Source organism: Saccoglossus kowalevskii, chromosome 10, assembly GCF_978046115.1.
Source record: "Saccoglossus kowalevskii chromosome 10, keSacKowa6.1, whole genome shotgun sequence".
Lineage (NCBI taxonomy): Eukaryota > Metazoa > Hemichordata > Enteropneusta > Harrimaniidae > Saccoglossus > Saccoglossus kowalevskii.
In genome coordinates this window covers 10,152,619-10,166,812 of record NC_140650.1, presented here as the reverse complement: position 1 = coordinate 10,166,812, position 14,194 = coordinate 10,152,619, and the positions used below count along the sequence as shown (strand labels likewise).

Sequence of the window (14,194 nt, the reverse complement as noted above, 5' to 3'; positions counted from 1 at the left end):
ATAAAATTAGAATTAAACTTAAACCTCTGATCATGAAGGGGTATTCTTCGAAGGAGGTGGAATATATCAATGTGATCGATTCATTTGATCTTTACTAATATTTGCTACCATTTGGTGTAATTTGGCTATTGAAAGAGATGTATCAAATGAAAGTGGGTTCCAAGTAAGCTATTATTTACTTTTTGCGCACGTTGTCACGCACTGGCCATGTATTTTGTTCGTTAGATGAATGTCTAAGACAAGCTTGGTTAGGTTTTGATTATGAATGATTAGCTGTCGAATGTATACTATTTATTTAAGTCTCGGTTGAAGAGAGGGAGAGAGTGTTATCAACATGTTTAAATTAACCGTCCTTCAGGAAGGTCAAGAAGACTGCGGAGACTGCGGGTGGTTATACGATGGGTATGGGGTAAGGGGAAACATTAATTGAGTTAGCGCCTTTTTACAGACGTAACAGTTTAATAAACAAGAAATAACAAAGATTGATTTGACAAACAGGTGTTATATTCGTATTTTTTTTTATTTTATTGCTTTTCTTGTTAAAAATAATATGAATATTTTGGCATGTCACTCACACATACATAAATAAATAAAGAATTCCCCGGGCATGGACAATGATGCTGCATACAAGTTCCTATGTGTCTCGTTTCTTTCCATGTAATGTCGCCATCTAAATATATTAAATACTATAAAGCTGACAACGCACTACACACGCCATTGTTCACCCTAACAACAAAAGTTGTTAATTTGATTGACAGATGTAATAAATAAATTGATATAGAAATTCAGATGGAAAAACGAACTGTAATTAACACACCCACTCCATGTTTAGAAATTGTCATCAAATGTATTCTCACAAGAAAAAGTGATAAATTATTTAATAAATTAAAACTTGTTTTTCTAGATGATTAATGATAATCATAAGCTCGACATATTGTCTTTACTAACTTTTACGGTGTACTGGATATAAATAAAAAAATTAAACTTCAAGTTCATTTCACGACAAAAACTACAGTTTCTGGTCATCGGACGGATTGTCCAACACATTTCGGAAGGTGTATTCTTAAAACTGAAACCATTGTAAAATTACTAGTATTGATATTCAAAAATAGTTTAGTCCAGGTCAATAGGTGTGTTTTTGTTAGAGATGTGTTGACCTTTGACTCTTGGATAGGCAGATTCACCCTTTTAGACCCAGGCAGGGTTGTCGTCGAATAACATTGTTAAAAATCACAAATAAATAAATAAATAAATATAAAATAAGGTGTAAATGTATTCACATCTGTGGCAGTGGTAAGACGCTCGTTTAATACTGAGTACGATGCAAGTTGGAATAATAATGACCTGCTCTTTTGTAATGTCTTCTTTTTTATAATGTCTTCTCTCTGCTCTCAGTTCTTTTCGGAATTTGAAAGCAGTGAATCAGAAAGAAATGTGTTCGAACCCAATGTCAGGAGTAATACGACTTGTTGCAAGGGCAGAGAAACATATTTGGTCCCTTGGTGACGTCACGTCGTAGAAATAATGTCTAATCATTACATTTGTAATGTTTGGCCCTATTTTCAGCACCTCGGCTAAGTTTGTTGAAATCTCTTGAAACGTGTTGACTTGTCGACGGGCGTGTAGCAAAGTCTCGGCTGTTTGTGATGGAACAACGCTTTGTCAAGTGGGTGCCAACGTCACGTTATGCGGCGTCGGCGTCAAGTGAGACAGGAATGAAATGTGACATTCTCCGCGAAGTGTGAGGCATGGTCTTCACGTGGCCACGTCTGTCGATCGACAAGTAAAAGTGACGTCCTTTGTTGTTATCTGGTCCAGGTAAGGAATAATAGTACGACTCGTAGCTGTGGTACCAGTTTAAGAGTAAGCTTTCCTTGAATACACATTCCCTACACGCGTAAGGTCCTATGTCCTTTGATGTAAAAAGAAAAAAACGAGCCTTAGAACTACAGAAATCAACTATGCATTGTATCGCTACTCTCGAGTACTACCTTATTGACATATCAACGTGACCAGGGGCCAACCCCCCCCCCCTCCACACACTTATACTGGGAGTCCTGACAGACAGTCGGGGTACACACACCAATAATAAAAATTATTGCTCGATTCAACATCACTGTCCTTGAGATTCAGAGTGAGTTACTACCTTAGCTTTTGAATACAGTTGAACGTGACATTGGTTTTCATGCCCCATCCAGATACCCATACCTTTGTGTACATTATTCTAATATTGCACAGTCGACTTAAATGAGACGAAAAGTATATCACCTGACTCACGATGCCCCCCACGAAGCCACTTCCGCAGAAATGTTATGTTATAATAGACTAGTTTGAGCTAATGTACGCTGGATTGGCAACATATAGTACGGCTTGTCATCTCCCAATTATTTGTTTAACCGTCATACAGCGGACGCCGTGTGCCTTTGTTAAGCTCTACACTCCGTAAAAGCCGACGTCACGCTCACTGAGAAATGAGTGTGGGCTGCAGTTGCCAAGCAGTCTCAGTAAATGTTTTCAAAAATACTGCATATCATGTCAGTGGTCACCGCTTTGCTGCCAATTGTTGTTCTCACTCAGTATACATGATCAAATAAATACCTACCGATGTGTAGACATCGCCGTCGCTGTCAATGGCTAAATATAGGCCTGTTTCTGGGTTTCTTATACTGACCAATCCTACACCGACAGATGATATTTCAACTACGGCTGCAAGACAAAAAGAAAACATAATTAAAATACTAGTAAGATTATGGTTTACGCTGTTTTAATGAGTGTGCACTTGTAGTCGGTGATTTGACGGGTGACTAGAAGAGGACAGAACAAAAACAGCGAATCCTTGGCTGGTCATGTGATGTAGACGTAGATTGGTGCGATCAGCATCACTAAACTGACCAACAAGCCAGTAACTAATAAGGATATTGTTACAGGCACGTGCCCAGTGATCCGGTGATATACCATCTCAAAATACCCCTTGTCACACCACAAATATAAACCTATGTGCGCTCAAAATAGAGAATCACAGTACTGGTAGATGGTTTTCAGAAATGTCAAAGTTGTCACTGCGTTACCCAATGGCAATAGAAAGCTCCCGGAATAGTTTTCTTATCCCGTGCTTTCAAAATATCACCAAAGTTCTGGCTGCCCACCCAAGTTTTTTTTCATTACCATCGACCTTTTGTTCTCACAGTTTATTTGAACAGAAACGGGCGTACGCGTGAATTTAAACAATCGTTATTTCATTGGATTTTTGCAGGAATTTCGGCTTTCTAACATGAATTGAATAGGCTGGAATTTATAGAATTCTCTTTCATTTCTATTCTGTTATTTTGAGAAGTTGACAAACAGTTCAGATCGTTTCCAGATAAAAAAAAAGACAAGACACTTTGAAGGAAAAATAATCATACTTACAGTTGAGATCTCTGGTTACAGTCCCCTGTACTCCTCCATCATTTCTAATCTCTAAGTAGCTGCCAGTTGCACAGAATAATCGTTCCTCTTCGACGTAAGACTTTGATCGCACTTCGCGCTGCTCTTCTATCTGCCCATCTTCAAATAACGCGGCAAGTAGCCGACTCGTATCGTCACTGACTGGATATGTTGACGATGTACTCACAAATACGGCCAGCACGGTGACTAACCGACTTAAGTACGATATTGAAAACTCCATTGTTGTGTAGGATTCCGTTATCGGCTGATGAAAAAAAAATGAAAAAAAAAAGTTTTTCGGAATGCTAAAGTAGTGGAGGTTGTTGCCAGATAATTGTAACTAGAGTTGTTGCCCTCACGAGTAGCGTGTTGGTGACAGTGTCTTAATGAAACATGCAAGGGACCAAGTGAGAAGAAATGAGACACACTGAGTTTTTATACTCTCTTGTTAAACAATATTCCATTGATGACACGCCCACACGACCCTATTGACAGCCATAACGGGAAGTCAAACCAGCGGGAATTATCGCACTCTATCTATTCCCAACGTATTGTATTAAGAGATAACGTCGGCGACTCTCGATAATTTTCGGAAAGAAACCGAACACAATCTTGAGGGGCCGGGTTGTCGTGGCATGTTCGTCATTGCTCCGCGGGGTTCATTCATGTGCACACTAATAAAACTATATGTACAGTCTGAGAAGTGGGCACATAGTATAATATTTACTTCGATTTACATCACCCTATTCCGCAAGGGAAGATGATACGTGTCTTATTTGCTTAATTGACGTTCAATACTTATGACGTGTTAGTTTGAACAGTTGCTATAGCTCACGAACCTAGTATATATCGCAACTGTTATTGTCGAGTGTTTCACCTACATATCCCATCGATGCGTTTCTTTTTAACTGCCGCTTTAATGGTGACTAACTTGGTGCAAATAGGGATACCGAAACCACAAAAATGTCCAGGCGCTCACCTAATAGTGACATTCCAACATCGCCAGGAATCTAGTTTAACTTGAACAAAAGAGGCACCGTGCAAGATTATACGTTTTTTTGATAAGGTCTGATTGCTCGTATTGGGATACGCCTGGTATGCCAGCGTACGTGCTCGCCATATTTAGCATTGTATTCAAATACCAACTTCCAACTCAAACTTGCAACGAGATGACAGACCGATTTCAAAGTAATGTATGCAGGACCACCAGCGGGAAAGCCCTGGGGTTATTTTAGGCGACATTACGTCATTCTATCTTCTGATCGTAATCGATAAAAACGCCATACCCGACCTAATGCCCTCGTTTGTAATGCGTATTAACCCGACATAAGCATGTGCAACTTTTGTGTTTGCATGTATGTCAGGGAATGGATACAGTTGGTGACATTACAGACACTCTGACTCGATTTGGGAACGACTTGATGAACTTCCCTAGACTACTGGTAATTGCTTGATGCGTCATCGCCACACGTTGAACGTCACACTGCACCGATGCCCACTTCCGGCGACCCATTTCAAGCAGATCCAAGGAGCTTTATGAGTAATACCGATGCACTTGGAGTGAACCGGTCCCTCTCTCGGGAAAAGAACACACTAGTAAAATCGAATATACAAGAAATGCAATTCAAGAAATCAAAGGTTACTGACATGCAAGAAAGTACTTCTAATTGTCTTTTCAATGAATTCTTGTAAAAAAGTGCTACTGTTTCCACCAATCACGTTATATCGAGATCCCGATTACCGGCCACATACATATTACGTAATACGTTCCGGTCATTACAAAATGCCGCCATTGGCGTATGAGCTCTGTCGTATACGTGTTTCCCATCAAAAGTCGCAAATTTGCTAAAATGCTGCCTAAAATGATGTTTTTTCGTAACAAATTTTTTCAGTTTTCACTATAGATTCTTAACAACCGTAAGCACTTTATGGAACTGTCGAACGTCACAATAGTGATACTACGACCAATAAAAACGTCAATAATGCTACGATGTGATTGGTCGTATAGTCACCTAGCTGAACGTGTTATGAATGAATGGGTGGGTGTACACTATGACTGACGCATATCACATCCTGACAGTTATTATGACGTGCACAGTGGGACGCATGGATAAATATAGGTTTGCACGAGTTTAAATGATTGATTTATTTTCCATTTTTTTGTTTCGTTTTTTTTTTTTGTGCAATTAAATGTTCTGAACAAATGAAAATAAAATACATGCTCGTCACCTCGTTGATCATACACCGTGATAATGGTGTTGTGATCGAAGTGACCGTCATTTTCGGCAGGCGTCATCTTCAGCTAATATGTAGTACCGAGTCCGCTGCATCGTTCCTTACATTTAACGCCATTAGTTTGACTTTTAAAATAACATTGTCAGAAAGCTACAACATCAGTCGAACATCAGAGAGGAAATAGTAATATTATTATTCGTTATACTCACATGATATACCTCGCCAACTGAATGAACAGATATTAAACGCCAGTCTAAGGAGACACTGTTAATGCCGATGCAATTCACATTCAACACCAAATAGTTCTAGAACGCCCAATAAATCCCTCGGGTCACGTCGTCAATTAGTAAAATAATTATAAAAAATTAGTTATGTGTGTTGACGTCCCTTTTCACTTTCGACCTTTGCCATTCCGGTTAAAAGCTAGCAACTGACAAACAAAGTTTGTTAGCAACCAAACACATGGGCAAGGTTAAACATAATTAGTTCTTTTTATATTAATATTTTCAAAACATGGATTTTAACAATCGTTTTAACGCTTTCTTTGAAGTGACGGTATATCGGTTGGATGAAGCTAATTATATCACGATTCAATACAAATATTTTTGAAATAGATAAGGTCCCGATCGTCAAATTGAATAAAATCTCTGAAAATGTGATTTTTTGAGACACGCAAGTTACGTTGCTAACAGCATGCAGTGGCTTAGTGGTAATACGCAAACGAAGTCACGTGACTGTCCCCATCGATAGAGTTGTGTTATCTTAGGTGTGGAAGATACAGTGAAAATAAATACCAGAGGAGGATAAATATAAACACGATGCTGTTTTTATTTTTAAAAAATCACGAAATTAATTCATTTTTGGGAATTCGTCTAAACCAGAAAAGAGACAGTCAGTTTTATGTTTATAATCACCATTCTTTTAAAGGAATGTTTGTTTGTTTTATCTAAGAGATAAAATTATGAAAATGAAATCTACAATCAAATTTATACATTATGTCCGAAATTCGATATATGTTGTCTTAGTAACGGATGTAACGGTAGCTGACGACACTACCTTCTTACTCATTGTACTGCTAGTAATGTCTCGCCGAGCTACGTCAGTACTAAATTGAATAAACGGGAATTTGGCTCGGATGTCTTCGTTTCCGTTCCGACGCCTACCGAAGAGCGGACAGACCGGTGCTTCTTTGCACGTTCAGTGCGTGCATAAATTGATGTGAGTCACCGAGCACTTAGCAGTAATTGTATCCACACAACCCAATAACCGCAATCTAAACATTCGGTGTTACTGTTCATTAGTTTTAAAACGTTTCTTTCGAATCTGAAATAAAAAAAAAATCTACCGCTATTTCGGTTTTGTGAAAGCATGGATGGTAATAAGCACGTGGAGTGAGTTGTTGGTCCATCTCCGAGTCCGTGGCCATTCTAACAAAGTAGCCGTGCTCTTACATTCACCCTGATTTATTCGGTCACCATACAAATAATTGGTACTGGCAACTAAAATAAGAGACTGACAAACGTCGAACGATTATGGATTGCGTCGGTTACAATGTGTGTCGCCACTCCGCCACCATAACGTACTTGATCGTTGTTTGTTTGTAACAAATTAAATCAGGAAGTGCGTATTAACACATTACATCCTCAGTGTCACCTAAATCAGAAGCGTGGGTTTCCGTATTTTGTATTAAATATGGTAATGAGACTTAATAAACAGAGTAAATTCGATGAAAATTATGACGGAAAACCTTCGCAGTTTGTATCGTGTGACGTGTGTGAGTGTGGACCATTTGACGATGATGAGTTCGAAAGAGGGGCATCTGTTTGAATGCTGGAGCGGAGTATCAGGTGTGCATGATAGAAAAGCTAACGGCAATGCCGTGTAACACTCAAGGTATAATAAATTACAGATTGAATGCGAGAGCCCACGTGACTATTTACTCTAAGATGAGCCACGAGAAATAGAATTGTTGTTAGTTTGCTTACTTTCTAACCAAGGTTCATTTCATACATTTTTCATGAATGAAACTAATGACACAGTGCATGATGGGAATGAAAATGGTTTAACCTTGGGTTCTGATTGCACATTTCCACATTTCCGGCTGTCCTCGTATCAAACGAAATTCGACTCGATTATATTGTTCTTTCATCATATTATTACATATCACCCCAGGGTCAATCGCCGTTTTACCGTGCTCCGAGAGCAGAATACAAATAATCTATTTAGCATTTTTATCGAACAGTTTTCCATGATAACTTCAAGGCAAGCCACTTGGGGTGAATGACCGACAATGTTTTACTAAGAGTCGCAGAGGAAATCTTAGACTAACAGTTTATTTTCAAGATGATATTTTATTTTGTGTTCGTTTGAAGGCGTCTCCGTGGTGATCAGCATGGACGGTTTTGCTTTGTGATCTATTTGTCTGTTTCAATCATTAAAATAAGTTGTGATGTCACTATCGTCGTGTTTACATTTAAACAGTCATATATATTAAATGTACTGTTTCTCAGAAATATTCAGGATGATGATCCGCCAAGTTCCCCGTGGAGGTCAACAGGAAGTTACGTATTAATCCACCATTATTATAGTCTTATATTTTTTATCACCTCAAGTGGTGGCTCAAGTTCTTTGTTAATGATTTGTTGAATTAAATGAGACGTGATTAATTTTAAGAGGCCGGGTAATTGAAGAATATATAGGCAATACTCCACCATTATCGCCATGAATCACAGTTGAGGCAATTATGCACGATAGATAATGACACAACTATGCTGTTATTTGTTTGTTTCTTTGTTTGTTTGTTTGTTTGATATATGTTTATTGTATTGATTTTATAGATACGAATGTTGGTGAATGTGTGAAAATATTTTATTCGTCGCAGAGGCGCTAATATAGTCACGTGACTGTATCTCGTAACAATTTCTTCATTAAAAACTAATTTGTATCCAATTTTGTGTCAAATGTCGTGAACTGGACCACGTTTCAACCCTTACTCACGTACGCTGTATCTTTTGTGGACTATTGACCGACGTCTCTACTATATGCCGAGTTCCAGTACATTTTTTGTTTAATCATAATATATCTTGTGCATTGTTTGTTTGTTAATTGTATTTAATTTGTGTTATTTTCAAAACTGTGTCGATAACTGACGTACATAGTGTGAATAGAGTACATTAGGGCTGCTATTAACCAATGACTCAACATCGGTGAGTTCTGTTTACGTTCCATTTAGCTTGGAAGATCAGATTTCATTGAACGCTGCGTGTCACGCAAACTAATGTCACGACCTTATCCGAGGTCACATCGCCTCGGGCAGTGTGGCCATCGTTTCTCATAACATGAACAAGTCTTGCGTGGTGTAACCCAGCACAACTGGACTTTTATAAGTTCATGTCAAAATCAAAATTATTAAATTAACATTAGAGACACGCAAGATTTATATTTATTTATTAAATTTATATATACAATTAAATTAGCAGAAAATTGCATTCTCATACACCAGTTAGAAGATCAACCATTAACGGAGTACCATATTGTGTTCAACTAAATTTTTGAAATATTTTCTGCTCATTTATATTTCAAACTAATTGGTGAAATATTATCATAATTTAAATTTATTCAATATTAATAAAAAACAAATTGGTATCCCGCGTTTTGTGTTCAATATATTATTTGACTGTATCATATCGAGAGGCAGTAAATTATGAACAATGTATACTACAACAGAGTAATTTAAAACAAAACAAAATACAATTACCACTCGTGTTTGTTTGGATGAAAATAAAATGCTTCATTGTATGTGTTGTGCTTTGTAACGATTGCTCGAGACACTGCTTTCTCTTCCATTTTGTTCATTTTTTATCACCCAAATTACGAGCTGTGGGACAAAGGTGGTAGTAATATATCTGGCAAACTAGTTAAATCGGCACTTTTACCAATCAAGGTGAGTCCCCGGAGAATGCTCTATGCGGCCTCGAGTAGAATTTGTCATACAAACAACGCATGCGCGGCGCCATGTTTCAACAGCGATGGCGAATCGATAAAAAGGCGGGTAATTTTTTTTTGCAAATGTATCTTCGCAAAACTGACAACAATTAATATTGTCGATACATCTTTGTGTTTGATTAGTTGTTACTTATTGCTGAGTGCGATTAACGAGTCGGCAAATTAGGGGAGCGCTTGAGGGAAAAGCCGTGTGTGTGTGTGTGGGGAGAATACTTCGCTGTTAATAATATGATATATCACCGAATTAGTCGAGTTGTCATACATCAAGATATCGATCCATAACGTATTAATAATTAGTTGAAACATGACAGATAAGCTTAATAATTATTATTAAATCGCAGTTTCAGTGAATTTTATTTTAATTTTCAGCTTTTTTTTTGTTTATTTATTTTTGGCAGATCTTGTAAATGGGTATTTATGGCCATCGGTACTATACGCCAGGTGAATGTATAGAAGTGTCTTACCGTTCTTGACGTTGTATTGACAACAGTCAGAGCTCACCAAATATGGTAAACTATCATTTACTGCATTAAAGTATCGAACGTGAATATTATTTAGCCTATGGCAGCCTGAACTGCCTGAATTCTCGATACTCTCCGTCTGCAGAATCCATTTACCAATGATATAAGAGCCCATGTTATTAAAATTGTGATGTACTTTTGTCTAAGTTGTCAGTGAAACATTAGTTACATCTTTAAGACATATCAGCAAAAAGACCAAGAATTGACGACACGACGGTGGCACCATATGTTATTAGCTCACATGCTGACTCGAAGACGGAGTTAATGAGCACAGTCAGTGTCAACTACTTCATTTGCGGTTAGCAGGTTCGCTAAGTCGGCAACATGACAGTCTGACTTGACCTCTAAAATAGGTTCTTTTTACGTTAGTCCGAGCTTTCCCATCAAGTCGGCTTTATTGACGCTGGTGAGACAGCAAGAAACTGCACAGACCTCCTTGAAATGACCGTCTGAAGGTCGCTTTTGAAGTGACTATTGTATCTTCTTCGGTTTGACAAATTGCTTTTATCGAAACGTCTGTAAAATCAATCAAAACGGCTATGGGGCTGACTAAGAAATCATAAAAACGTGCCGCAGTATGACGAGGTTGGTTAACGAGATTTACATATTGGCACCGTGTCACCGACGTCCCGGCACCGTGTCTGATTTGAACGGCATGGGCACTTTTAGCAACAAAATTTCTGGCATAAATTTACCCTAGTTCGAAAAAAAGAATATATTGTTTGTAGAAAAAAAACACAAGGTGTGATGGCAGTCATGACGTCATCGCCACTGCTAACTGGAACACTATGGTCGGTCGGGTCAATTTGTCAACTTCCAACTTCCGACCAGTGAGTTTGTCGGCACTTTAGACGAAAAGGTATTTAGTGGTTTTCTGCCCCCGTAAAACCCACGGGGGACGTGTGAATTGTCGGATGTAAAATCTAAACAAACCGATTTGAAACAACTCAGCCCGGACAATAGTTAGCGGCGAAGTCCAACACAGGAAAAAGGAAACATCTTCATAAACCGGTTAAGAATGGAGCTTGGACCCTTGGGAATTACATAAAAATCCGGTTCTTCGGACATTCTAATGCTGTCATTGGCCGACGTTATATACACCCACAATCACATAATGTTGATTTTGTGTTATCCATTCTCGATATTACATAGATATTCGACGGGCAACATCTCTCGTTAAATTGTGTGTTTCTGTGAGGTGGAGACGAAGGGTTGGGCCAGGGGGGGGGGGGGAGTTGTCGCGGTTGCAATATACAAATCATATAATTTCGATAACCTCTCATCAGTAAAAATGTACCCTACCATTTATTTCGTCTACTATTACAGAAATCAATAGGAAGTCATGTACGCCACATATTCACTTTTTTTCGCCTGATACCATTGCGTTTCTGAATATCTACATTAAAAACACTAATATCGCCTGGATACTTCCTAATTATGTGTTTGAAAAAATAAATCAAACTAACACTGCTGTGTTGCATATTGTTATCGTAAAAGAGTGGTTGTTGATATGTGACTTGAATAATTATAGTACGGGTAAACACGATGTGAGACGGAATAAGGTTTAACTTGATGACATCGTGATTTGAAAAATAGTTTCCATGTTGTATCAGTGGCGGCGGCACCGGGGGTGCAGGGGTCGCCCCCCCCCCCAAAAAAAAATGCGCAACCATGGTTAGGGATGGTGAACGAGGAATGGTGAGCAGATCTCGCCCCTCATGCAAAAATTCGTGCCGCCGCCTCTGTGTTTGGAAGTTCAAGTTCATGTTTGGAAAGCAAATCAATCACCTACTATATTTTACATATTTAATAAATGCGTGTTGCTTGTACTATAGGTTCTGACCTAAATTGCTTCTCTTTTTTGCATGGCACACATAAACCTACAGGTTTCACCCATGCGATTTGAAAATACTAGTACATACAAAGCATATTCAGTGAGGTGCGCCCCCATCTACGAAGAGTTTGCATTTCGTAATGATATCTCTTGATCAGCAGAGATGATAGCTATCTCTATATATGTGCAATATATTTTCAGCAATTTACATGTCTTTGGATAGAGCTAAGCAGTGATCAAGGAACATGCTTTTTATCTCTTCATCAGTTCTGCTTTGATAAGTTTGACCTTCTAATTTGACATTGAGCTCACATCGTATACACTGATCAAGCCCACCCTGATACATTAGAACCAAATCTTTCCACGTACCGTCAACATTGCAAGCCAATGAGTACTAGTATGATGTTTTCAAACAATAGTACTGTTTATTATTGCCGACAGAGGGCGCTATTATGCATCAACTCACCTTTTGTTTCAACCATACAGGCATTCATTCGCTCTTGGACGGGATGTACTGTGAACACGTCGGGGCGCACTACACTAGCTTGTAACCGTAAATGCGAGATTAGTACTAGTACCAGTTACTGTACACAGTCTCGTATTCCCACCAAATTACAAGTTCACCAGAGCCACAAAACTATATACATGTATACTAGAATGATTACGTATGTGATTGGGGCACGGTTTTTTCCACGCCATGTCGCCATATGTGATTAAATCGCTATCCACGTCACATCGTCGCAAGTTATGGAATTGTTTAAAAATTGGAATACATGGACACATCGAACAATGGAACACGTGTATGGTGTCTGCGCAATTTGTTTTGCGACTGTCTCAATGAATTACGCATTTTTATGAATACTGCAAACTCGTTTGGCAATGTTTTAATAACAAAACGCCATACAACATACAGCCCTTCTGTAACAAATATACATGTATTATTAAGTAGTGCACATGTGCGTGAATCAATAAACCATGCTCATAAACCTCGATTTCTCCTCTAGTTAGGTACTCAGATTTGTTGAATTGGTGGTGGCATAACATTGAATTTGTGGAGGAAAGGTAAACATGCAAATATATGCCTAAGCAGCAGCCTCCTTTTGGCCTCGCAAGTTGAGCTGACTGAGCATTGAGAACAAGTGTTCGCCCCAGAGAAACGAAGCAAGATTTGTCAGATCCTGCAAAGTGAGTTTAAAACCAATGAAAAAATAACCTGTCTGTACTAAAATTGAACAAGTGGCAATACGTATTTTCAAAAGATTGCGATAAAAACAAGCAAAAGTACATACAAGTTTTGAACTCCACTGGAAAAGGTTTAAGCGAAATCACTGCAAAAATTAAATTAAAAGTTCAATTCCAATAAGTCCTTTAACCTATTTTGAAACACGGAGCAATTCAATCTTTTAATTGGGTCTACTTGCAAAAATTATATGATATATTGAAAGATTCACTGTCCAGGATACCTTCCTGAGCATTATATTTATTTGTCAATAGAGTCAACTTCATAGCATTGAACTTGCCAAACGCCATGGAGATCAGCGAGTCAATTGTCCGAAACTTGAAATGTGCTTAGCCTTGATGCAAAGTCGATTTTACCTAGATGAAAACAAATAAAAGTCGACTATAGAGGGCGCGAACACACGTCAATGACATCTTGAAACGCGAAACGCTAGGATTTATTTGAACAACCAAAACAAATTCCACTAAATTAATCTCACAACACCAAAAAATTAGATATCATGAGTTTATTAATTGTGTACACGGATTGGACTAGCTATGTGAGCATAAATGACGTAATGGCACTGAAGTGCGAACGTATCTTTGCTTTGTACGGTGACAATCTCAGCGTAAATTAAGTAACTATTCGACGTCAAAGAGGTATGTCGTCAGTGGAGACACCATAATGCCAATCATCGTAACAATTTGTAACAATTCCCTGCACGGAAGTCACGTAGCATAGTGACTGTTTCAGTCACATGATCGTTAGGTCACCAGTGTATATCCTACGCAGGATTAAATAAGCAGTGGAACCAAGAGGGGTGTGGCGGTTTGATGAATTGTTTAACCACATTTCGTTGACCAGAGATATTGCCCACAGGGGCTTGTAATATATCGGGGCCCGTGCTAGCCTTTATGGGCCCGGTTGACGTCGGCATAGCTAGTATGCGCGGAA

At 38.6% G+C, this 14,194-nt stretch overlaps 1 protein-coding gene across 1 annotated transcript; it reads right to left on the bottom strand.

Moving 5' to 3' along the window:
- Window positions 1-501: 501 nt before the first annotated feature.
- LOC144353817 (fibroblast growth factor 9) lies at window positions 502-3,794 on the bottom strand. Its single transcript, XM_078010099.2, has 3 exons — window positions 3,409-3,794; window positions 2,603-2,706; window positions 502-1,912 (listed from the first exon to the last, which is right to left on the bottom strand). The coding sequence occupies exons 1-3, from the start codon at window positions 3,665-3,667 to the stop codon at window positions 1,685-1,687; spliced, it is 591 nt and encodes a 196-aa protein (XP_077866225.1). The 5' UTR covers window positions 3,668-3,794; the 3' UTR covers window positions 502-1,684.
- Between the last annotated feature and the right edge of the window lie 10,400 nt (window positions 3,795-14,194).